The sequence below is a fragment of the Bos javanicus genome, chromosome 11 (genome assembly GCF_032452875.1).
Source record: "Bos javanicus breed banteng chromosome 11, ARS-OSU_banteng_1.0, whole genome shotgun sequence".
NCBI classification, from domain to species: Eukaryota; Metazoa; Chordata; class Mammalia; order Artiodactyla; family Bovidae; genus Bos; species Bos javanicus.
This window is the reverse complement of record NC_083878.1, coordinates 4,246,085-4,271,580: the sequence shown is the minus strand read 5'-3', so window position 1 is coordinate 4,271,580 and position 25,496 is coordinate 4,246,085. Positions and strand designations below refer to the sequence as shown.

Below are 25,496 nucleotides of genomic sequence, written 5' to 3'. Positions count from 1 at the left end.
CTACACATTTAACAAACTGAATGACTCCCAGGAAGGATAAATAAAAGGAAATCCACATAGAATTAAAGTATAGAAAACTAAAGACAAAAGTGAAAAATCTTAAAATTAGTCTGAGAGAAAAATAAAAGGACCTTCAGAGGAGCAAGAAACTGACTTCTTGACCACACAACAGAAGCCACAAAACAGTAAAATGATGTCTTCAATATTATTAAAAGAATAACTTAGAAAAAGTAACTGCCAACCTAGAATGTTAAACCTAGAAAAATGATGTTTCAGGAAGGAGCTTCAGGAATAAAGTCATTTTCAGATAAACAAAAACTGAGTTTGTTACCAGGAGAGCCTCAGATTCCAAAGGAATCTGCCTTCAGGCAGGAGGAAAATCATACTCTGTGGAGCGTCTGGGCAAAGAAGGAATGACAAGCAGAGAAGATAAGAAACAAGCAGACACATCCAAACAGACATGGAGGGACCTCCCTGGCGGTCCAGTGGTTAAGATTCTGTGCTTCCAGCGCAGGGAGCGCGGGTTCAATCCCTGGTCGGGGAACTAAGATTCCACCTAATGTGTGGCATGGCCAAAGATTAAACAAAATAAAATTTTAACAATGAACAAATAAAAGCAAATGAATATGGAATAGTATCTTTGGGTTTTTAAAGATCAGAATGAAAACAGTAGGGCATTAAATAAGATGAAAGTATTCTAACTTACTGAAGAACTGACTTATTTGAAAATACCCTGATGCTGGGAAGATTGAAGGCGGGAGAAGGGGACGACAGAGGATGAGATGGTTGGATGGCATCACCGACTCAATGGACATGAGTTTGAGTAAACTCTGGGAGTTGGTGATGGACAGGGAGGCCTAGCGTGCTGCAGTCCATGGGGTTTCAAAGAGTCAGACACGACTGAGCGACTGAACTGAACTGATTCTAACTTTCTTATTTTGTTCCATAATAGAATGTGTAGTATAATTTCTAGGGTAAGCCCTGAAAGAACAGAGATAAAAGACAAAGTTTACAAACTAGAAGTGGAAAAAAATGGAATGTTCTTTTAAAGTCAGTTAATCCAAAAGACAGAAAGAAAGATTTTAAAAGACCACAAAGATGGTAGACTTGTTTTTTATTAACATGACAGTAATTAGAATAAAGGCTTCCCAAGTGACTCAGCTGGTAAAGAATCCACCTGCAATGTGGGAGACCTGGGTTTGGTCCCTGGGTTGGAAAGATCCCCTGGAGAAGGGAAAAGCTACCCACTCTAGTATTCTTGCCTAGGGAACAGTCCATGGGGTTGAAGAGAGTCAGACACGACTGAGCGACTTTCACCTTCAAGTGATTCATTGGTAAAGAAGCTGCCTGCCAATGCAGGAGAAGTGAGTTTGATCCCTGGGTGGGGAAGATCCTGTGGAGGAGGAAATGACAACCCACTCCAGTATTCTTGGCTGGGAGATCCCATGGAGAGGAGTCTGGTGGGCTGCAGTGCATGGGGTTTCAGAAGAGTGGGACATGACTTTGTGACAACAACAAACTAGAGTAAGTGGCAGTAGCTAATTCTATTAATGTTCCAGTCAGAAGTTAAAGGTCAGATTGGTTTTCTAAAACTCTGGTGGTGGTTCAGTCGCTAGGTTGTGCCTGACTCGGTGACCCCACGGACCCTTCCAGGCTCTTCTGTCCATGGGATTCTCCAGGCAAGAATACTAGAGTGGTTTGCCATTTCCTTCTCCAGGGGATCTTCCCGACCCAGGGATGGTACTTGTGTCTCCTGCATTGAAGGCAGATTCTTTACCACTGAGCCACCAGGGAAGCCCACTCTAAAACTCTAAATCTCTTAAATATAAGGATTAGAAAAGTTTAAGGTAAAAGGAAAGAAGAAAATGAAACTTGCTAACACTGGGCCAAAGGAAGCTGGAATGGTTGTATCAATAGCAGTCAAAATAGACTTTAAGGCAGAAAGCATTACTATTAATAAAGAGGGTCATTTCACAAAAGGTTCACTTCTATAGGAAGATATTAATTCTACCTTTCTATGACATTTATCAACATAATGTCCAAAGTTACAGAGTAGAAACTGGCAGTTAAGTAAAAAAGATAACTCTACAATCAGAGTGGGTTATTTTTAATACAGCTAATTGATAGGACAAGTGTATTAAAAATTAAAGACATAAAGTACTTGGGCAACACAATTAAAAAGAAAAAGACCTTGTCCTAATTGACATGTGTGGGCCAGTGAAGAGAATACATTATTTTCAAGCACTCTAGGAACATTTTCAAATTTATGGTAAGCCATAAAGCAAGTCTGGACAAATGTCAATGGATTCAAATCATGTAGTGTGTTCACTGACCGCAATGCAATTAAGCTAGAGTTCAATAGCAAAGATTAGAAGAAAATTCCTTCTAATCTAAAATGCTTGGATATTAACACATACTTTTCTAAATAACCTATAGGTCTAAGAAGGTATTATAATGAAAATTAGAAAATATTTTACCAAATATAAAGAAACTACATATCAGAACACATGAATGCAGCTAAAATAGATTTAGCAGGAAATGTGTTGCCTTGAAAGTGAAAGTGTTGGCCGATTGTTTGTGTCTGACTCTTTGCAACCCCATGGACTATAGCCTACCAGGCTCCTCTGTCCATGGAATTCTCCAGGCAAGGATACTGAAGTGGGTTGCCATTTCATTCTCCAGGGGATCTTCCCAACCCAAGGATTGAACCAGGGTCTCATGCATTATGGGCAGATTCTTTACCATCTGAGCCACCAGGGAAGCTATATTGCCTTAAATGTGTATATTATGAAAGCAGAGAACCTAAAAATTAATTAGCTAAGTATTCATCTCAAGAAGTTTAAAAAGATAGCAAAGTAAATCCAAAGGAAAGTAGGAGAAAGGAAAGAAAAACTAAAACAGAAATTAGTGAAATTAAAAAAATATTGGGGGAAGGCGCCAAGATGGCGGAGGAGTAGGACGGGGAAAACACTTTCTCCCCCACAAATTCATCAAAAGAGCATTTAAACGTCGAGTAAATTCCACAAAACAACTTCTGAATGCCGGCAGAGGACATCAGGCACCCAGAAAAGCAACCCAACTCCTCGAAAGGAGGTAGGAAAAAATATTAAAGACAATAAAAGAGACAAAAGAGGGAGGGACGGAGTTCCGTCCCGGGAAGGGAGTCTTAAAAAGAGAGAAGTTTCCAAACACCAGGAAACCTTCTCACTGCCGAATCCGTGCCGAGCTTTGGAAGCACAGAGGACAACATAACAGGGAGAAACTGTTAATTAAAACTCGCAGATTGCGAGCCCTACGGTAACTCCTCCAGCGGAGAAGCAGCGCAGACGCCTGCATCCGCCATTAGCAAGCGGGGGCTGGGCAGGGAGGCGCGGCGCGGGCTGCATCGCTGAGAGTAAGAATCTGGCCTGAATACCCTGAACACTATTTGAGCGAAATAATTTGGGCTAGCAAACCAGACTGTGGGATACCTACCATGCGAAAAGCCAGCCCTAACCTAAGACACCGCCAGCCCGCGCACGGAACAAAGGACTAAACAGAGGTAGCCGGCTGCAAACCTTCCCCCTCCGGTGACAGGCAGCCAGAGCCGGAAGGTGGCAATCGCAGCCCCAGAGAGACATTATCTATAAAACTGGCTTCTTTGCTAACTAAAACTTATTGGGGGTCTGGACGGTCAACATCTGCCTGAGAAGGTGCGCCGGTTTTACACCCAGATAACCAAGTGGCGGGGAGGCGATAAGTCGCAGCATTGGCGCTCGCCAAACACCTCATCACCTGAGCTGCTCGGACCTGGGAAGAGCACAAAACGCAGCCCCAACTGAGTCTGCGCCTCTGAGGACTACCTGAGTGCCTGAACCTGAGCGGCTTGGACCTGGGAGGTGCATGCAACCCAGGGCCAGCCTCGTATTGTTCCCGGCGGAACAACCTAGAGCCTGAGCAGTGTGGGCAGGGAGGCTACACGCGCCGTGAGCGGGGCAGACCCAGTGTGGCTGAGGCACTACGAGCACACGCCAGTGTCATTTGTTTGCAGCATCCCTCCCTCCCTCCCCATAGCGCGACTGAACAAAGAGAAGAAATACAGCTCCACCCACCAGAACACCGACACAAGCTTCCCTAACCAGGAAACCTTGACAAGCCACCTCTACATACCCACACACAGCGAGGAAACGCCACAATAAAGAGAACTCCACAAACTGCCAGAATACAGAAAGGACTCCCAAACTCAGCAATTTAAACAAGATGAAGAGACAGAGGAATACCCAGCAGATAAAGGAACAGGATAAATGCCCACCAAACCAAACAAAAGAGGAAGAGATAGGGAATCTACCTGATAAAGAATTCCAAATAATGATAGTGAAATTGATCCAAAATCTTGAAATTAAAATGGAATCACAGATAAATAGCCTGGAGACAAGGATTGAGAAGATGCAAGACAGGTTTAACAAGGACCTAGAAGAAATAAAAAAGAGTCAATATATAATGAATAATGCAATAAATGAAATTAAAAACACAAGGCAACAAATAGTAGAATAACAGAGGCAGAAGATAGGATTAGTGAATTAGAAGATAGAATGGTAGAAATAAATGAATCAGAGAGGATAAAAAGAAAAACTAATTAAAAGAAATGAGGACAATCTCAGAGACCTCCAGGACAATATTAAACGCTACAACATTCGAATCATAGGGGTTCCAGAAAAAGAAGACAAAAAGAAAGACTATGAGAAAATACTTGAGGAGATAATAGTTGAAAACTTCCCTAAAATGGGGAAGGAAATAATCACCCAAGTCCAAAAAACCCAGAGAGTCCCAAACAGGATAAACCCAAGGAGAAACACCCCAAGACACATATTAATCAAATTAACAAAGATCAAACACAAAGAACAAATATTAAAAGCAGCAAGGGAAAAACAACAAATAACACACAAGGGAATTCCCATAAGGATTACAGCTGATCTTTCAATAGAAACTCTTCAAGCCAGGAGGGAATGGCAAGACATACTTAAAGTGATGAAAGAAAATAACCTACAGCCCAGATTATTGTACCCAGCAAGGATCTCATTCAAGTATGAAGGAGAAATCAAAAGCTTCTCAGACAAGCAAAAGCTGAGAGAATTCTGCACCACCAAACCAGCTCTCCAACAAATACTAAAGGATATTCTCTAGACAGGAAACACAAAAATGGTGTATAAACTCGAACCCAAAACAATAAAGTAAATGGCAACGGGATCATACTTATTAGTAATTACCTTAAACGTAAATGGGTTGAATGCCCCAACCAAAAGACAAAGACTGGCTGAATGGATACAAAAACAAGACCCCTACATATGTTGTCTACAAGAGACCCACCTCAAAACAGGGGACACATACAGACTGAAAGTGAAGGGCTGGAAAAAGATTTTCCATGCAAAATGGGACCAAAATAAAGCAGGAGTCACAATACTCGTATCAGATAAATTAGACTTTAAAACAAAGGCTGTGAAAAGAGACAAAGAAGGTCACTACATAATGATGAAAGGATCAATCCAAGAAGAAGATATAACAATTATAAATATACATCCACCCAACATGGGAGCACCGCAGTATGTAAGACAAATCCTAACAAGTATGAAAGGAGAAATTAACAATAACACAATAATAGTGGGAGACTTTAATACCCCACTCACACCTATGGATAGATCAACTAAACAGAAAATTAACAAGGAAAAAAAAAAACAAAAAACATGTATCTATAAAGTTCACTAAAGCAAAGCACAGTAAAATGAGGTATGGCAATAAAAGGCGTTAAATTTATCAAAAAAAAAAAAAAAAGAAAAGAAATGAAACATAGGCTGAAAAAAAAAAAAAAGTTTTAGTGATTATCAGCTTCTGTGTTACAGTTTTTCAAGCCCCGAAAATTGTAATTTTGAGTCAGAACAGAGAATAACTGTGAAAAATAAAAAAATAAAAAAAATAAAAAAATAAAAAATTCAGGCATTTGGCCAGTTACCTTATTTATAAGGCACCAGGTTGGTTGACTGAAATTCCCACCCAACTGACAGATTTGTTTTTCAGTTTTGAAATGACCATTTGTGCAAAATTTTGGTACTTTGGTTACATAGCCATATTCAGAATGCCTGAATCCCCACTATGAAGTTATAGACTGCAATTAAATAGAAACAAAAGATCTCATCAGTACAATAAAATATGCAAGGCAGCTAATTAACTGGTCTTATGCAGACTAAAAAAAAAAAATATTGCATTAATATTGTTAATGCAAAAAAATATTGCACTTATTCTTTTCTCATGTGAAAAGAATTAACAAAGCCAGACTTTTTTTTTTAAGGCAAATGAAATTGACAAACCTCCTATGTTATTGATCCAGGAGACAAGGAGGTGCAGATAATACCAGGGCTAAGAAAAGGGGGCTATATTATAGATAGTATAGATGCTAAAATAAAAGGCTGTTATTAATAACTATATGCCAATACATGTGAAAATGTGGGAACCTAGAGTCTATCATACAGAGTTACGTTGTCAGAAAGAGAAAAACAAATAATCATATATTAATACATTATATGAAACTGAGAAAAGTGGTACTGATGAATCTGTTTGCAGGGCAGGAATAGCGATGCAGACATAGAGAATGGAATTGTGGGCAGAGTGGGGAAGAGAGCGTGGGAAGAACTGAGAGAGTAACACTGAAACATATACACTACCATATATGTAATAGACAGCTAGTGGAAAGCTGCTGTATAGCACAGGGGGCTCAGCTCAGTGCTCTGTGATGACCTAGAGGTGTGTGGTGGGGGGAGCGGGTGGGAGGAAGGCTCAAGAAAGAGGATGTATATATTTACAGATAGCTGATTCACGATGTTTCACAGCAGAAACTAACACAACATTGTAAATCTTCTGTATCCCAATTACAAAATAAACAATAAAATTAGTGATGAACCTGGGGGAAAATGGAAAAAAGATAGTTAGAAAAGTAAAACAACAAAATGAATTCAAGAAGCAGGAAACCCAAATAGTTCCTATAACCATTAAAGAAATTAAATTAAAAAGCCTAGTAGGTGAACAGATGTAACACACATAGGCCCCCACTGTATGGTCAACTAATCACGACAAATCAAAGTGTTCAGCAACTGTACTTCGGATCTTCGTAGCCACTCCCTTTAATTCCAAAGCACTATCTTCAACTGTAAAGGACTGTGAGGCTGCATGCTTGTTCCACCTTCTGGGATGCATATCTATCTGTCAGCTGGCAAAGGCCAGGTAGTGTCCCGTGATTCAGAAGAACTCTGAGGAGCCTTTCGAAATAATAAGCTCTCTCTGAGGCCCACCAGGCTTCCCTGATAGCTCAGTTGGTAAAGAATCCACCTGTAATGCAGGAGATCTGGGTTCAATCCCTGGGTTGGGAAGATCTCCTGGAGAAGGGAAAGGCTACCCACTCCAGTGTTCTTGGGCTTTCCTTTTGGCTCAGCTGGTAAAGATCTGCCTGCAATGCGGGAGACCTGGGTTCGATCCCTGGGTTGGGAAGATTCCCTGGAGAAGAGAAAGGCTACCCTACCCACTCCAGTATCCTGGCCTGGAGAATCCCATGGACTGTACAGTCCATGGGGTCGCAAAGAGTCGGACACGACTGAGCGAAGACCCATCAGTTAATAGCATGGACATTTTGAGGTTATAAAGGTAAGGAAACTTCCACTAGAAGTTAAGAAAGGGTTTCCTGGGTGGCCCAGTGGTTGAGAATACACCTGCCAATGCAAGGGACAGGGCTTCCATGCCTGGTCTGGGAAGACTCCATATGCCCTGGGGCAGCTAAGCCCTTCAAAGCCCTAGAGCCCTGGCGCCTGTGCTCCACAGGAGGGACCACGGCAGGGAGAAGCCTGAGCACCGCAACTAGAGAGTAGCCCTGTTCCTGCCACTGGAGAGAGATGGGAAGACCCGGTGCAGCCAAAAAGTAATTAATTAACTAGGTAACATTTTAAAAAAGAAGTTAAGAAAACTTGACTGTAGAACTCATTTCTTTTGGGGTATGGATATACTCCCCTTAAGGTAATACAGTAGGTATTCCTGCTGTAGAATAATCCTAAGAAATTCTCCACATGAAGGCAAGATCATGTATACTTCCCAAGGCAGGCATTAATGTAAACAAATTATAAAGATCCTACTTTTTTTAGAAAGGAATTCACCTTACAAAATGATCTACTTATCAAAATGAATCAGTTGTGAGTGAATTTTCAGGATAGACTAGACAGCATCCTGATAACCGGTGACATTCCATCCTTCTGTTAGTTCTCATATTCAGAAGGAAAGGAATCAACTTTGCTGAGCTACTGAAATCTCAGGATCCTGAATATGATGGGAATTTGTGGGTGAGGGCTAGGGTGACGTCAGAGAAGAGATCACGAAATGTTTAGAAGTATAGACCAGCGGTCCCTAGCCTTTTTGGCACCAAGGACTGGATTCTTGGACAACAGGTTTTCTCTGGACCGGGGTTGGAGGGATGGTTTGGGGATGATTCAGACACATCATATTTATTGTGTACTTTATTTCTATTATTACTGTATCAACTCCACTTCAGATCATCAGGCATTAGATTCCAGAGGTTGGGGACCTCTGGTGTAGATTCCGACACTCCAGGAAGCGTGACAGAGTCAGCACTACCACCACCAGTTGGTGGGTTTTCTCCCCAAACGTTGCTAGCTCATCACCGCATTTGGCACTCCAGCAGCCCCTCTTGCCCGTGATGCTGGGCCTCCTCTGGTTGTCCATGGTGCTCACATCCATGCTAAAGGAAGCACTTGAGAATTTTTAAAATTTTTATTTTATTGAAGTATAGTTGATTTACATTGTTGGATTAATTTCTGCTATACAGCAAAGTGACTCACCTTATACACACACACACACACACACACACACACATACATATTCTTAGCACTTGAGGATTATTTTAAAAAATGATTTGGGTTATCACTATGGTCTTTACCTCACCAAGACTTTTTGCTTTTGACTATTTTTATTTTAGGGATTAAAATCTGATTTTGCTTATACAGTGGAATATTGCTCAGCATTTAGAGAAAGGAAGACTGGAAAATGCATGCATCTCCATGCAAAATCTCAAACACAATATCTGGAGGGAAAGGAGCAACTGACAAGCATATATGCTGTATGAGTCTACCCAGAATGTCCTGTGTGGACTCAAGAGTGGGCAAAACAATATGGTACTATAAATAAGGACAGTGGTTGCATCAAAACAATTGGGGACGGACATGTACACACTGCTGTGTTTAAAATAGGTAACCAATAAGGACCTACTGTATAGCACAGGGAACTCTGCTTAATGTCATGTGGCAGCCTGAGTGGGAGGGGAGTTTGGGGAAGAATGGATACCTGTGTGTGTGTGGTTGAGTCCCTTTGCTGTTCAGCTGAAACTATCACAACATTGTTTGTTAATCGACAGTGTGAAGTGAAAGTTGCTCAGTCATGTCTGACTCTTTGTAACCCCATGGACTGTACAGTTCATGAAATTCTCCAGGCCAGAATACTGGAGTGGGTAGCCAATCCCTTCTCCAGTGCATCTTCCTGACCCAGGAATCGAACTGGGTTTTATACCCCGAGACAAAATACAAAGTTTTTGAAAACAAACTTAGAATAAATTTAAGGACTTCCCTGTTGGGCTTCCCTTATAGCTCAGTTGGGAAAGGATCTGCCTGCAATGCAGGAGACCTGGGTTCGATTCCTGGGTTGGGAAGATCCTCTGGAGAAAGAAATGGAAACCCACTCCAGTATTCTTGCCTGGAGAATCTCATAGACAAAGGAGCCTGACAGGCTACAGTCCATGGAGTCTCAAGAGTTGGACACGACTTAGCGACTAAACCATCACCACCTTTTGGTCCAGTTGCATGAGGAAATGGCAGCCCACTCCAGTATCCTTGCCTGGAGAATTCCATGGACAGAGGAGCCTGGTGGGCTACAGTCCATGGGGTTGCAAAGATCGGACACAACTGAGCAACTCACACACACTGTTGATCCAGCGTTTAAGACTCCACACTGCCAATACAGGGGGCCCAGGTTCAGTCCCTGGCTGGGGAACTAAGATGCCATATGCCATGTGGCAAGGCCAAGGGATAAAAATAAATAGGTCAATTTGGGAAGGAAGAATATAAATTTTAAAAAAGAATAAATTTAATAACCAAGGAAGTGAAAGACCTGTTGAAAATGATTCATTTTAAGTAAGAGGAAATTTGCTTGTGCTTTTGACTCTGTGATCATGCTCCAAAGCTTTCTTGACTCTTTCATTCAGTGTCCAGAATAGAAATCAAGATTTGTTTTCATGTGTGCAAAAATGGTATGCTGTGTGCTTCGTGTCCTCCTGTGTGGGAAAAGGACTTATTGGAAGTGAATAATGGATGTTTGGACAGAAATCTTACTTTCTCTCCTTGTGCACATCTCATCCATGTTTGGCAGATACTTACATGCATTCTTTCTGTGTAGGAAAGAAAAAGTCCAAATTCAAAACGTTTAAGAAGTTCTTTGGGAAGAAGAAGAGAAAGGAGTCGTCTTCTTCCACAGGAAGTAGCACCTGGAAGCAAAGTCAGGCGAAGAACGAGGTCATGGCCATTGAGTCAGGACCAGTGGGCTACGACTCAGAGGATGAGCTGGAGTGAGTTGTCTTTTCCGTCCTTCGGGCTTGTGTGTTCCAGGGAGCAGAGAAGGACACAGGAGTACCCCAAAACTCAGGCTTGTTGTCATGGTTACTCGATGGACTTCTGAGCCCACTCTCCTCCTAAATAATTCCACAGAAGGTGTTTGAGATTCTTCCGTAGAAGTGGTGTTTTCTGTCTTTTTGTACATAGGGATGCAGAAAGTTGGTGGGGGGAGATTATTAGGTACCTGCTATGTGCCAGGTGTGTATATATCAAAAGTCTGCAATAAATATAGAAGGGGAAGTAAGAGATATCATCTTATAAGTGAGCAAACCAAGTTTGGGAGAAATTTCAGAAAAATCTGCCCAGTGTCCTGCTCTGCAGAGTGGCAAGATTAGGCTGTAATCCCTGATTTCATTTGACTTAAAACTCTTTTTGAGGACCTGGATACTATACCAGAAAAATACTTCTGTCTAAGCCTAAACCTTGAATAACCGAATAAGAAAATTTTTCACTAGATAGGAGTAGGGGGAAGGCTTCTTACTTTACTTCTTAGAAAAATCATCCAAAAAATATTGTTCCCTACAAAATCTGGGAAAGTTGCTTGGTCGTGTCTGACTCTTTGTGACCCCATGGACTATACAGTCCATGGAATTCTCCAGGCCAGAATACTGGAGTGGGTAGCCTTTCCCTTCTCCAGGGGATCTTCCCAACCCAGGGATCGAACCCAGGTCTCCCGCATTGCAGGTGGATTCTTTACTAGCTGAGCCACAAGGGAATGCCCTCCCCCCAAAAAAACATTGTTAGGAAGAACAAAACCAATAGGTATGAAATATGGGAAAGTCTAGTGAAGAAATCCTTATTTCCTAACTTGTATTTCATCAAAATATAGTTACAATGCATATGCTTCAATTATTCTAGCAGTTATTTCTTGAGTAAAAGGAGGGGGGAAAAAAACAACAGATTTGTTGCCTTTTCAGGTTTTATGTTTCTTTTAAACAACATTGACACCTTAATTTGAGAATAAAACTCTTTGGGAGGCATAATGACCCTGGTGGGTCACAGACCATGCTGAGATAGGTTCACCAGCTCTCGCATCCCTGGGAGGGGTCCTGTCTCCTCCCTCCTCACCAGTCTCTTCGCCCATTTCTAAAGGAGTAGAAATTACACTGGAGTGTTCCATTCCCAGGTGGCGCTAGTGGTAAAGAACCTGACTGCCTGCCTGCCTGCCAGTGCAGGAGACATAAGAGATGTGAGTTCGATCCCTGGGTTCTAAAGTTCCCCTCGAGGAGGGTATGGCAACCCACCCAGCATCTCCTGTCCTGGAGAATCCCATGGACAGAAGAGCCTGCAGGGGTACAGTCCACTCTTCCACAGTCAGACAAAACTTAAGGAACTTTGCACACAGGTACAGAAATTACACTGACCACTTGGTGGCAGCAAATGACTAAAGAGGAGAGGTTTGAGTTTAGTCTTTCAGATTTTTTCCTGGTGTTGGTGGGGAGCAGGAAGCACCCACATGGTAGCTTGTGAAGAGCGAGCTCTACATGCATTTTTAAAAGGCAGCTCCAGACTCTTGGGGAGCAAGAGATAATATTGCTCACTTTTACATGTCTTCACTGGGCCAGCCCCAGGGCCATTATAACGCTTGTGCCCCTGCCCCCCCAACACACAGCCTGTCTCTCCACCAAAACACAGACAAGAAACGAGAGCATGGCTGGAGGGGTGAGCTGGGCTGAAATGACCTGTCCACTTGTCCATCTTCTATTGCCAGAGTCCATGGACAGTACCCTTTACATCTTTGTATTCTCGGCACTTGGCGGGGGCCAGTCCTCGGTGACTGGTGGGGGTTCCCTGGAGTGCTGCTAGGAGAGGAAGCTTGCTGTGGGGTAGGGATGAGGCCCAGCAAACGTCCTTCAAGAGCAGAGAGGAAACAACATCTTCTCTTTTTTATCCCAGATTTACTGAGAGATCACTGATACATAACACTGTGGGAGTTCTAAAGCGTACACTGTGTTCATTTAATGCACTTATATACTACCAAATGATCACCACCATAGCATTCGCTAATTCCTGCATCATGTCAGCTAATTACTATTTCTCTTTTGTGGTGAGAATGTTTAAGATCTACGCTCATCACAGTTTTTGAGTCTATAATATGGTATAATTAACTTTAATTGTTGTGCTGCACCAGCTGTGCTGTAGCCCCTGAACTTACTCACCTTGTGGCTGGAAGTTTGTACCCTCTGACAACATCTCCCTGTTCCCCCTACCCCCCAGCCCCTGGTAACCACTTTTTAATCTTGTGTCTGTGTTTGCGAAGTCACTTCAGTCGTGTCTGACTCTTTGCGACCCTGTAGACCATAGCCCACCAGGCTCCCCTGTCCATGGGGTTCTCCAGGACAATACTGGAATGGGTTGCTTTCTTTTTTAGATTCCACATGTGAGATCATAGAGTGTTTGTCTTTCTCTGTCTGACGTATCTCACTTAGCCTAATGCCTTCAGCGTCCAACCATGTTGTTGAAAATGGAAGGATGTCCTTCCTTCTCATGAATAAATAATATTCCATTGTACATAGGTATCACACCTTCTTTACCCATTCGCCCATTGATGGACCCCTAGTTTGTTTCCATATTTTGGCTGTTGTTAATAGTGCTACAATGAACGTGGGAGTTCAGATGTCTCTTCAAGATCCTGTTTTCATTTCCTTCAGATAAATACCCAAAAGCAGAATTGCTGGATCATATGATAGTTCTGTTGACACTCTGAACTTTTTGAGGAACCTCTATACTGTTCTCCATAGCGACTGCCCAAGTTACATTCTCAGCAAGAGTGCGAAAGGGTTCACTTTTCTCCACATCCTTATAATCACTCCTCTCCTTAGATCTGAAGTGATGTCTCTTTGGTTTTGATTTGCATTTCCTTGATGGTTGGGGATATTGAGTACCTTGTCACATGGCCATTGGTCATCTGTTGTCTTTGACAAAATGTCTATTTAGATCTTCTCATTTTGTAATTGGATTGGGTTTTTGGTGTTGAGTTGTATGAGTCCTTTATATATTTACTATTTTGGATATTATCCCCTTACCAAATACAAGTTTGCACATATTTTTTCCCATTCTGTAAATTGCCTTTTCATTTCATTGATGGTTTCCTTTGCTGTGCAGAAGCTACTTAATGTGAGGTATTCCTACTTGTTTATTTTTGCTTTTGTTTCCTTTGCTTTGATGTCAGATTCAGTAACTCATTTCCAGATGTCAGGGCACTTACTCCCTAGTTTTTCTTCTAGGAGTATTTCAGTTTCAGACCTTACATTCAAGTCTTTAATCCATTTTGATTTTTGTGTATGGTGTGAGATAGTGATCCAGTTTCATTCTTTTGCATGCGACTGTCCAGGTTTTCCAAACACTGTTTACTGAAGAGACTGTCCTTTCCCCATGGTATATTCTTGGTTTCTATGTCATGGAGTAACTGACAGTATACGAGACAAAAATTTAAAGGTGCTGTTTAGTCTCTGTGAAGGGTCCATGAGCCTGGTAGACTTTGGAGAAACTTCTCATCAATCACTATGGGCAAAAAGGTCCACTCACCAGGGTTTCCCTGGTGGCGTAGAGGAAAAGAATCTGCCCGTCAGTGCAGGGGACATGGGTTCGTTCCCTGGTCCAGGAAGATCCCACGTGCCCCAGATCTGCGAAGCCTGTGTGCCACAGCTGTTGAGCCTGTGCTCCAGAGCCCAGGAGCTGCAACTGCTGAAGCCTGCATGCGCTACAGCCGGTGCTCTACAACAAGAGAAGCCACTGCAGTGAGCAGCCTGCGCCCCGCAACCAGGGAGTAGCCCGTGCTCTCCACAACCAGGGAAAGCCGTATACAGCAACAGAGACCAGCACAGCCAGATAACAGAAAATCAATTCATAAAGAAAAAAGTTCCACTTACCAAGGGGCATTGATGCTGACAAACCACACGAAACCCTGTAGATTTGAAAAAGTTGATGCCCATTTATTGAGTCAACATGGTTATGCTTCTTGAGTCTCTTAATCTTTTGGATTGGGCAAGTTTGCTCAGGTTTTCCTTAAGATCTTATAGAAGGGACTCTTCTGGTGGTCCAGTGGCTAAGACTCTATGCTCCGAATGCAGGAGTCCATGGTTTGATTCCTGGTCATGGAACTAGATCCCACATGCTACAGGTTTGCATGCTGCAACTAAAGATCACACATACTGCAACTAAGACCAGGTGTAGCCAGATGAATAAATTTTTTTTTTAAAGACCCTATAGAAAACCCTGACCAACTTTTTGGCCAACCCAATGTAGCAGTTTTACTTCACCACTCCGCCTCCCTGCTTTGTTTCATGTCGCTGATCTGATGGAGACTATCCCACAATCTGCATTTGTTTTCTTTTGGTGTGATTGATCTCATCCCTATATTCTCTGAATTTCTTGTAAAGTAGTAGATGGACCTATATACTTAATTAGAGGTGGATTCAAGATGGCACTGGTACTTACTGCCCCATCACATCATTAGGCACATGCTTTCTGCTTGTCTTACTTCTGGTGATGCCTAGACTGAGTCGTGGACTCAGGGGTTCTTTCTTTTCTGATCCCTCCATCAACCCTCATCTGGTGGTTTTTATACCTGTTGATGCTCACTCAGTGCTTATCTACTTTTGCTTTATTGACTATGTCAAAGCCTTTAACTGTGTGGATCACAACAAACTCTGGAAAATTCTTAAAGAGAAAATTCTTAAAGAGATGGGAATACCAGACCACCTGACCTGCCTTTTGAGAAACCTGTATGCAGGTCAGGAAGCAACAGTTAGAACTGGACATGGAACAACAGACTGGTTCCAAATAGGAAAAGGAGTACGTCAAGGCTGTATATTGTCACCCTGCTTATTTAACTTATATGCAGGGTACATCATGAGAAATGCTGGGCTGGAAGAAGCACAAGCTGGAATCAAGATTGGCAGGAGAAATATCAATAACCTCAGATACGCAGATGACACTACCCTTATGGCAGAAAGGGAAGAAGAACTAAAGAGCCTCTTGATGAAAGTGAAAGTGGAGAGTGAAAAAGTTGGCTTAAAGCTCAACATTCAGAAAACGAAGACCATGGCATCTGGTCCCATCACTTCATGGCAAATAGATGGGGAAACAATGGAAACAGTGAGAGACTTTATTTTCTTGGGCTCCAAAATCACTGCAGATGGTGACTGCAGCCATGAAATTAAAAGACGCTTGCTCTTTGGAAGAAAAGTTATGACCAACCTAGACAGCATATTAAAAAACAGAGACATTACTGTGCCAACAAAAGTCCGTCTAGTCAAAGCTATGATTTTTCCAGTAGTCATGTATGGATGTGAGAGTTGGACTATAAAGCTGAGCGCTGAAGAATTTATGCTTTTGAACTGTGGTGTTGGAGAAGACTCTTGAGAGTCCTTGGACTGCAAGGAGATCCAACCAGTCAATCCAGGCTCCTCTGTCCATGGAAACTCTCCAGGCAAGAATACTAGAGTGGGTTGCCATGTCCTCCTCCAGCGGATCTTCCCAACCCAGGGATCGAACCCAGGTCTCCTGAATTGCAGGCAGATTCTTTACCAGTTGAGCTACCAGGGAAGCCCAATATAAGACTACCAATTACTAATATTAGACTTAGAATTACACTGAATCACCAGGGAAGTCCCAATCCTTATTTATTTTTATGCTCACATTGTCCCACCTTATGCTACTGAGGGTCACTTCAGATTAGTTCCTTGTTCTTTTGATGTTTTGACATTCCATTTGTTTCTGAAGGGTTCTTTTCTTTCTTGCCTGTTGAGAAATTTTAGATTATTTTGCACATTTCCTGCCCTAGACCTGTAATCAGCCATTTCTTCATAGGTTCCTTTAGCGTGCAGTGGTTTTTAGAGATCACAGTTTGCCCGCCAGCGGTGATGATTGCTAGTTGTTGTTCAGTCACTCAGTCACGTCCAGCTCTGCGACCCCATGGACTGCAGCACATCAGACTTCCCTGTCCTTCATCATCTCCCGGAGTTTGCTCAAACTCATGTTCATTGAGTTGGTGATGCCATCTCATCCTCTGTTGCCCCCTTCTCCTCCTGCCCTCAATGTTTCCCAGAACCAGGGTCTTTTCCAGTGAGTTGGCTCTTCACATCAGGTGGCCAAAGTATTGGAGCTTCATCTTCAGCATCAGTCCTTCCAATGAATATTCAAGGTTGATTTCCTTTAGGATTGACTAGTCAGCTATCATTGCTTCTGAGCCTTTCCAGTAGGTATAGCTAGGGAATATTTTTTTTAAGAGAGAAAAATAAATCATTAATTCACTGATATTTCCTGTTCAGATTTAATTGTACAAAAATTTTACTTCCTTAATTCTTTGTTTGAATTCATTTTTCTCTAATACTGGAAATCTTGGTTCTTAATGAGACTGACAAAATTGTTTTCTTCATCATATAATATAATAAATTTATTACTCCCTTCCCCACACAGAGGTTACATACTATAAAGATCGCTCTGTATTGTTTTTTTTTAATCAACATTGCTACTAATATAAGAACTACAATTTGCTGTCTTTGTGCTTTTTGGTCTTAGAACGTATCCTATTACGGATGTAGTGTCAAAAGTCGCTTGGATATCAAGCTAAAGTCTCTTGAAATCATTCTTTTCTCTGTGTGGTTATGCCCACAACCTGATATAAAATTAGACTTGTTTGTTTTCTGGTTTTAGAGACCAATTGATTTCCCTTTTTGTTTGGTTTTGTCTTTTAACTATGCCAAATGCTTACATAGTTTCAAGGACAAAATTGTAATTGTAAGTGAATACTGTGGCACCCTGTCTGCCCATCTTGTTCTGTCCTCCCCCTTCAAGGAGGCTATTTTAATTCATTTGTTCCTTATCCTCCATTTTTTATTTTTTAAAAAATATACATGGTAACTTTCCTGGAGGTCCAGTGGTTGAAACTCCATGCTTCCAATATAGGGGGTGCACGTTCAATCCCTGGTCAGGGAACTAAGATCCCACATGCTGCCCAGTGCAGCCAAGATATTAAAAAAAAACAAAAACAAAAAACCTTTTAAAAAATATACACAAACACACATATGTTCATATATGTTCCCCTTTCCCACTCAGAGCTAACCCACCATAAACCATGTTTATTTTTCACTTAGTAGGCTCTGATGTCGCCTGTACCCAAGGATGCTCCTCACGCCTTGGTCGCCTGCAGAGCCTCTGTTATCTGTTACATGACGTGCACCTGCTGAGGGACATGGGTCTGTCTCCGGCCTCTTGCATTTGTAAATGCTGCTGTCGTCAGTGGCCTCGAGCACAGGGCATTTTGTGTCTTCACAGTGTGTCTTTTCCACACTGTCTCGAATTCTAGTTACACGCAGAGTGGAGGTGTTTGGGGGTGATTATGGTTTCCAGAGGGCATGGCCACAGGCTGCCCACTGTGGGAGGGAGCCCCAGGTGCGCATGTGGCCTTGTGACAAGAGTTGTTGGCAGAGGGGCCCTCCTGGTTCTTCGCTGGGCCTCACTCTCTCCCAGACATGTGAGGACACTTGAGAACTTCAGGTTCCGCACTTACACACTTACTGTGGTGGCTGCAAGTGTTACTGACCAGGGCTCTTGGCCTCCATAAGCAATAGAAATGGGCTTCCCAGGTGGGCTAGTGGTAAAGAATCCGGCTGCCAATGCAGGAGACGCAGGGGATGCAGGTTCAATCCCTGGGTTGGGAAGATCCCTTCAAGAAGGAAATAGCAACCCACTCCAGTCTGCTTGCCTGGGAAATCCCATGGACAGAGGAGCCTGGTGGGCTACAGTCCATAGGGTCGCAAAGAGTTGGATATGACTGAGCAACTTAGCACAATCAATAGAAATAGAGGCCAGAGAAGAAATTCAGGCAAGGCTTTACGTGGGCCCCTGCTAAAACAGGGGGAAATGTAAACAAGCAGTAATTTCTCTTGCTTGCTGGCTCCTTGAGAAGGGGTGAACTTGTTCCTTATATGGGGTAAGGATAGAGGTATGTCCAGGGGTCGGGCTACAGGGGTGGCTTAGGTGGTTTGCTCACCCCTTAGGTGGTGCTGTCAGAGAAGGCAATGGCACCCCACTCCAGTACTCTTGCCTGGCAAATCCCATGGACGGAGGAGCCTGGTGGGCTGCAGTCCATGGGGTCACTAAGAGTCGGACACGACTAAGCGGCTTCACTTTCACTTTTCACTTTCCTGCATTGGAGAAGGAAATGGCAACCCACTCCAGTGTTCTTGCCTGGAGAATCCCAGGGATGAGGGAGCCTGGTGGGCTGCCGTCTCTGGGGTCGCATAGAGTCGGACAGGACTGAAGCGACTTAGCAGCAGCAGTAGCAGTAGGTGGTGCTGTGTGCGAGGGACATGCGCGGCCCCCTGCTTTTGCTCCCCTGTCTTCAAAAGTAGCAATCGGGTTTTCTGGTCTCTTCGTCTCTCCTGTCCAGATTGCCCCAGCTGTGCGTGCACGCAGTTGTTTTCAGTCCCGTACCATTTCCTCGTGTTTTGTTGCTCTCGAAGAGGTGTGCCCGGGTGCAAGCATCGCAGCTCTGCAGCAAGGGCCCCAGGGCCCAGGCGTCTCACATCACTAACCAGCACAGTTAGGTCTGTGGGGAGCACGGGCACACCCAGAAGTCCCCAGGGTCTCCCAGGGAACAGGATGCCCAGGGCGGGCTGGGGGGAGCTGGTGCTGAAGATGGCAGTGTCTGCGGGCCGGGCTTTCCTTCCTTCTTCGTCTTGTCTGAGTCACCTCCTTCCACCTATTGTTCAGGTTGCCAGTGCCACTAGGAACATCTGACACTAACTGCCACAGCCTCTTAGGACGTTTTGTGAACATCCTGTGGGTTCCTTTCCCAATTGGAGCCCGGAGCTTGGGGACGGGGAAGCGGCTGCGCCGATGACGCCCAAAGGGCCTGCCATCTACACACTGGCCGAGTCGCACTAGTATCATCAGTAGTGAGAGGGGGCGTGGCTTTGCACTTGGTAGTTTCCTTTCATAAATTATTTATTTATTTATTTTTGGCTGTGCTAGGTCTTCCTTGCTGCCCGGGCTTTTACTCTAGTTATGTGGAGTGAGCGGGGGGCCGGGGTCAGGGGTGCCTTTCGAGTTGCGGCACTCGGGCTTCTCACTGTGGTGGCTTCTCTTGCTGCAGAGCACGGGCTCCGGGGCTCTTGGGCTCAGGAGTTGCTGCTCAGGAGTGGTGGCACAGGGGCTTAGTTGCTGCGAGACATGCAGGGTCTTCCTGATCTATCCTTTCGTTGTTAGTCACCCAGTCATGTCTGACTCTTTGAAACCCCGTGAGCTCTAACCCGCCAGGCTCCTCTGCCCTTGGGATTTTCCAGGCAAGAAACTGGAATGCCATTCCCTTCTCCAGGCTATCTTCCTGACCCAGGGACCGAACCCGCGTCTCCTGCATTGGCGGGTGGATCCTTTACCACTGAGCCACCTGGGAAGCCCGCCACCCTCATTTCAAATTCGTGGTTGTGTGTGTCCTGGACCACATGGTGAGGATGCCTCTGTCCAGCAGGCCCTCATTCTCCTGTGCAGACATTCTCCCAGCCCCGCAAGGGAGTGCATGCTCGCCCACAGGGGACAACCTAGCCCTCTCCGGGTGTGCAGCACAGCCCACTCCACAGCCCACCAGCCAGCCCAGGCCCCCTGCCAGCCCTTCCTCTCTGCAGGCCTGCTGTTCTGGACCTCTCACCTCATCAGACCTCAGTTTTCCCCTTAATGAAAAGAATTCACACCACCTTCAGATATGTCAGGAAAATTCCTAGCTCTACAGAGCTTCTAACAGTTGACCGTGGTATTTGATGGAATGAGCTGAGTCAGAGCAGTTATAATGAATGCGGCTGGACGGTTGATGGAGGGTGCGCCCTTACCCTCCTACCCGTAGGTTCATCCCGAGCCCAAACCCAGAGTCGCAGTGCCTCTTTCTTTCTAGGGACTCGAGGGGTGCACTGGGAAGCCGGGCCCTCTCCCACGACAGTATTTTCATCCCCGAATCGGGGCAGGACCCTCCTCGGCCGGTGCGGGTGTTTTCCCAAGAAAACGTGTGTGACCGGATTAAAGCTCTGCAGGTAAACTTTTCTGGGCAGCAGATATGCATTGGGAAGTCTTAAAATGATTCCTGCTTTTCCTTGATGTATTTTAAAGCCTAATCGAATGCACGTCACAGTTCTCCCAAGACTCGCCCAGTTAGTTACAAATGGGCCATGTCTCCTTCATTTGTAACCACTCACTTTCAAGATGACAGCGGGAGAACTGGTGGCAGACACTGAGTTTATTTAGCTCCCCAGCCTGGGCAAGGATGTTAAAAATACCTCCGGAGTGAATGAATTACAGCAGGGGAATTTGGGGAGAAAAGTCACTGATGAAAACTACAGCAAATGTTCTTTATTCCAATCTAGTTAAAAATACAGTGTAATGTGAAAATGGGGCCGCCTCCTCCTCCCGGGAGCCTTCCAACCAAGCGGGGAGATGATGCCGGCATGAGCTCTGAGGACGATGGTCTGCCCAGGAGCCCCCCCGAGATGTCCCTGCTTCATGACATTGGTTCCGGCACTACCATAAAGGCAAGCGCAACCTGCGCCCCCCGGCTCCCTCCCTTTCCTCCCCCTCTCCCTCCCCCTCCTCCCCCTCTCCCTCCCTCTCCTCCCCCTACCTGCACACAGGGCCATCGGGGCTCCGGTGGCTCCTGTGTGTGTTCCTCTGAGATTCCCGTGATGACTCCTGCTCAGTGCGCCCGGAGGGATTCCAGCCAGCTCACTGGAACCCACTGTCCATCCTTGGGCTGTATTTATTTTCATTCTTTGAGCAGAATTTCAGGTCTTGTTCAGGGATACGGTTTGGGGAACATTTTCCTTGGTGGTTATAGATCTGATGCAGTCAATCTCATTTTTCCTGTCTGAGCAGATGACCAGACCAGGTATCCCATTTAAAAAAGGGAAAGAGTTTGAGTCTGCTTTCTGTCATCATGATATTTGGCTGGAGGGAGAAGGGAGCTTCCCAGGTGGCTCAGTGGTAAAGAATCTGCCTGCCAATGCAGGAGACGTGAGTTTGATCCCTGGATCTGAAAGAGCCCCTGAAAGAGGATATGGCAACCGACTCTGGTGGTCTTTCCTGGGAAATCCCATGGACAGAGGAGCCTGGCAGGCTGCAGTCCGTGAGGTCACGAAGAGTTGGACACGACTGAGTGACTGAGCACAAGCAGGGAGTGGTAACACGTCTGATTTAGTCTAGGCTCCTGCACCTGCGTTTGGGACTCTGAGACCTTGTTGGTTTAGGGCTAGAAATGTGAGATGTGGTGCTGGTGGACAGGGCAACAGGGAAAGTTTGACAAGGAGGAGAGGTGTCTCTGACCCCATAAGGTGCGGAACTGATCCCAGAAGCCCCCCATCCACTTTGAAATCGAGGAGGAAGAACTGAGCCTTTTTTCCTTGTATACAAACAGCATAGCTCTCACTGCCCCCACCTGAGTCCATAGGGTGGGCTGAATGATGAAATATATGTCACTGGTGTTACATGAATGCATAAATGACCAAACAGATGATCATTTCCCCTTGTAGACAAGCCTCCTGGTGGGGTGGGTGGCGTTGGAATTACCAGTGCTACAGTCCATTATCTAGAGCCACACCCCTGCACTGTGTACCCACGGAGGGTCTAGTGCCCTGGTCAAGGGCCATCCTTGGTGGAGTTCTGCAGATTCTGTGCTGCTCTGAAATAGCTTCAGCAGTTAGTTCAGCTGGGAAGCTCAGAAGTTCCCCTGCAAAGGCAGATTGTTATTGTTCAGTCACTCAATCGTGTTGACTCTTTGCAACCCCATGGACTGCAGCATGCCAGGCTTCCCTATCTTCCACTATCTCCCAGAGTTTGCTCAGACTCATGTCCATTGAGTTGATGATGCCATCCAGTTCATCCTCTGTCATCCCCTTCTCTTCCTGCCTTGAGTCTTTCCCAGCATCAGGGTCTTTTCCAATGAGTCGGTTCTTCACATCAGGTGGCCAAAGTTTTGGAGCTGCAAGTTCAGCATCAGTGCTTCCTATGAATATTCAGGGTTGATTTCCTTTAGGATTGATTGGTTTGATCTCCTAGCAGTCCAAGGGTCTCTCAAGAGTCTTCTCCAGCACCAGAGTTCAAAAGCAGGAAAAGGAGTATTTACCTGACTTGGGTGTGGCTGTTGGTTCTCAGAAGGCAGAAGAAGGGCTGTGGTGTAGCTGAGTATGAACACACCCAAGGCAGGGGTTCCCACATAGCAGGCCAGAGAATGACTCCTTCCAGAGTTCTGCCCTGCTTGCTCCACGAGCAGGTCAGAAGGCAGTGGGCCACCCACACCTGCTTTCCCAGCTGGACGAGAAAGCAGAGAAGACACGGAGGAAAGTGTGGCCCATTTCCTGGACTCCAAGCCCACCCTACACCCCTTAGGTGCAGGGGAAAGGTGACAGGCTGATGGCCGTGTAAGGCGTCATCACCAGGTAACACACATATCTTGGCATCTTCGTTGGCGGAGCCTCAGGAATGGGTGTGATTTTGTGTTTGTACCATGTGGTGGGGGAACGTGAACCACTATAGACTGACTCACCTCCACTCCATCCCATGATTCTCTGACTTTCCCAGCAACATGGTTCTCTGCATTTAGCTGGGACAGTTAGCTGGGACAGACAGTATAGGAGAGTTGGTAGCTTCTAAATCTGTTAAGGATTCAAGTGTGAACCCAGCCTCAAACCCATAAAGTGCCATGATACACAAATTCCATAGTCAGCTGACTAGGAGCCATTCGTGCAGGCAAGGCTGACCTTGTCCTCAACATCTCTCCTTTTGTAGTGACGTTCTTTTTTTTTTTTTTTAATTGGGTAATAGGACCCATTCACTGGCATCATCAGTAACCAAAATTTGAGTCTTTAAGACTTAAAAAAAAAAAAATATTTATTACTGTGGTTTTGAAGATGCAATGACCATATTTTGTGCCCTGAAAGTTTTTAGGGCCCAGTGAGTCGACCAAGAGGGGGAAACAACACACAGCATTCGATATAATGGAACCATAAACCCCCAAAGGATGGGACTGTGGGCTGTTTGATCTTTTCCTGTTGTGACACCTCACACAGGCCCACTTGCTCAACAGAGAAACTTAGTGAAGATTATTATGAAAAAAAGGTCTTCAGTAAAATGTATTTGGTGACACTGCCAAGATAACATTTCCTGGTGAATGGGTTTTCAGAAAATATATGGGAATATTTTTAAATTTTTAAATTGCTTTACCATGTGAGGTAACAACGGATGATGTTTGCTTGGTCATGTTTAAGGTAAAATTACACCTTAGAGGTCCCTGACTAGGTTTCCTGCCATTAAGTAAGAAACAAGGGGTCAAGGGTGGCAGACTGGCAGGTCTCATTTGCTCTGGGTGATGAGGAAGAGAGCAAGGGAGAGGGCACAGCTCTGCCGGCAAAAGGCGGCACAGCCATCACTGCCCATGACGCCGCGGCCCGGACCCGTCGCCTCTGGGACCTGGGGGAGGATGGAGTGGACTCAGGCAGCTCTGTGCCTACCCCTACCTGTGCGGGGACCCATTCCCCGTGCGCCACACTCCACCCCCTCCTCAGTGTCAGGGCCCCTCTTTTTGAGGACGGTCAGGGTGAAGCAGCTGTCACCCAGGGTCACCCCAAAGAAGCCTCTGAACCCCAGGCTACTTCCTCAGGGCTCTTTGATCCACAGTCCCCCAACAAAGAGCAACTTGTTAGACTCTTATTAAATGCTCCACTTCCAGAATCATCCAGAAGCACAGATTCCAGGAAAACTGGGGGATTGGGAGCAAGCAATGTAAACGTGAGCTCCAGAAGCTGCCAGCCCGCAGATAAAAAGACGAGTCAGCTTCTCCTCCTCTCCCAGATCTCAGCCCAGCTCACGTAGTTGCCTCACTGATCAGAGACAGCTTGATTCTCCTTGATCAGGAAGGGGCCCCAAGGACTTTCAGAACGACAGCTCAGACAGAGGCAATGGCCCAGTTCCCTTTCAGGAAGACGAGCAGTGATGGCCAGCAGGTGGGTTTTCGGGGACAGAGGCCCAAGTTCAGGGTCAGAGATGTTCAGCTCCTTCCCAGACGCCCGCCTCAGAGCCAGGGTGGACCGTCTGCTCGGACGGTGCACACTCAGGGGAGCCCCATGAAGAGCAGGCAGGGAATGTTGGTCCTTGAGGTTTACAGAGGGGTGACCCCGGCCCACGTTGTCGCTGGGGATCATTCTCACTCGTGGAGTCACCCTATGTGCAGAGCAATTCGTCTTGTTTGCTCTCTTGAGTCCCAGACAGTAAGAAAGAAAACCCAAATCTCAGCAAGTGTGGATATCACTGTCCCTCCAGACAAGGGCAAAGGGTTCTGACATGGACTCAGAGTGACATGGACTCATCCTGCTGTGACTTTAAGGAGAACTACCTGGGGAAGACATCACCTGTCCAGTCGCAGGTGACTTCCCGAGTCATCAGCGATTGGGTGGGAGTCGAAGCCACGGGCACAGAGGGAGACAGGGCCACGAGTTCTATGGTTCATTTAAAAATTTTTTTCCTATTTTATTCCCATAAGAACTCGAATCAATAAAACCACAGAACTCAAAGAGATTATGTTCACTTAGATTCCTCTCCTCCTTGTTTTATTTATGTTTACAAATAGTTTTGTTTTTGTTTTTTTAATTTTTGGCTGCACAGCATGTGGGATCTTAGTTCCTCGACCAGGGATTGAACCCGTGCCTCCTGCAGTGGAAACTTGGAGTCTTAAACCGCTGGCCTTCCAGGAAAGTCCCACCCCCTCATTTTAGTAATTGTCTTCTCCCACTCGACAGGGATAAACTTTGTACTTGCATCAGA

The 25,496-nt window shown here is 45.0% G+C and overlaps 1 protein-coding gene across 8 annotated transcripts in view; it reads left to right on the top strand.

Moving 5' to 3' along the window:
* CRACDL (CRACD like) overlaps positions 1–25,496 on the top strand; it is a 133,473-nt gene that overhangs the window by 84,218 nt on the left and 23,759 nt on the right. For all 8 annotated transcript variants that reach the window (XM_061431629.1, XM_061431631.1, XM_061431628.1 and 5 more), the window contains 3 exons: positions 10,477–10,645; positions 20,587–20,722; positions 21,053–21,217. In XM_061431629.1, coding sequence (XP_061287613.1) covers positions 10,477–10,645; positions 20,587–20,722; positions 21,053–21,217 — 470 coding nt within the window. The remainder of the gene's footprint in view (positions 1–10,476; positions 10,646–20,586; positions 20,723–21,052; positions 21,218–25,496) is intronic.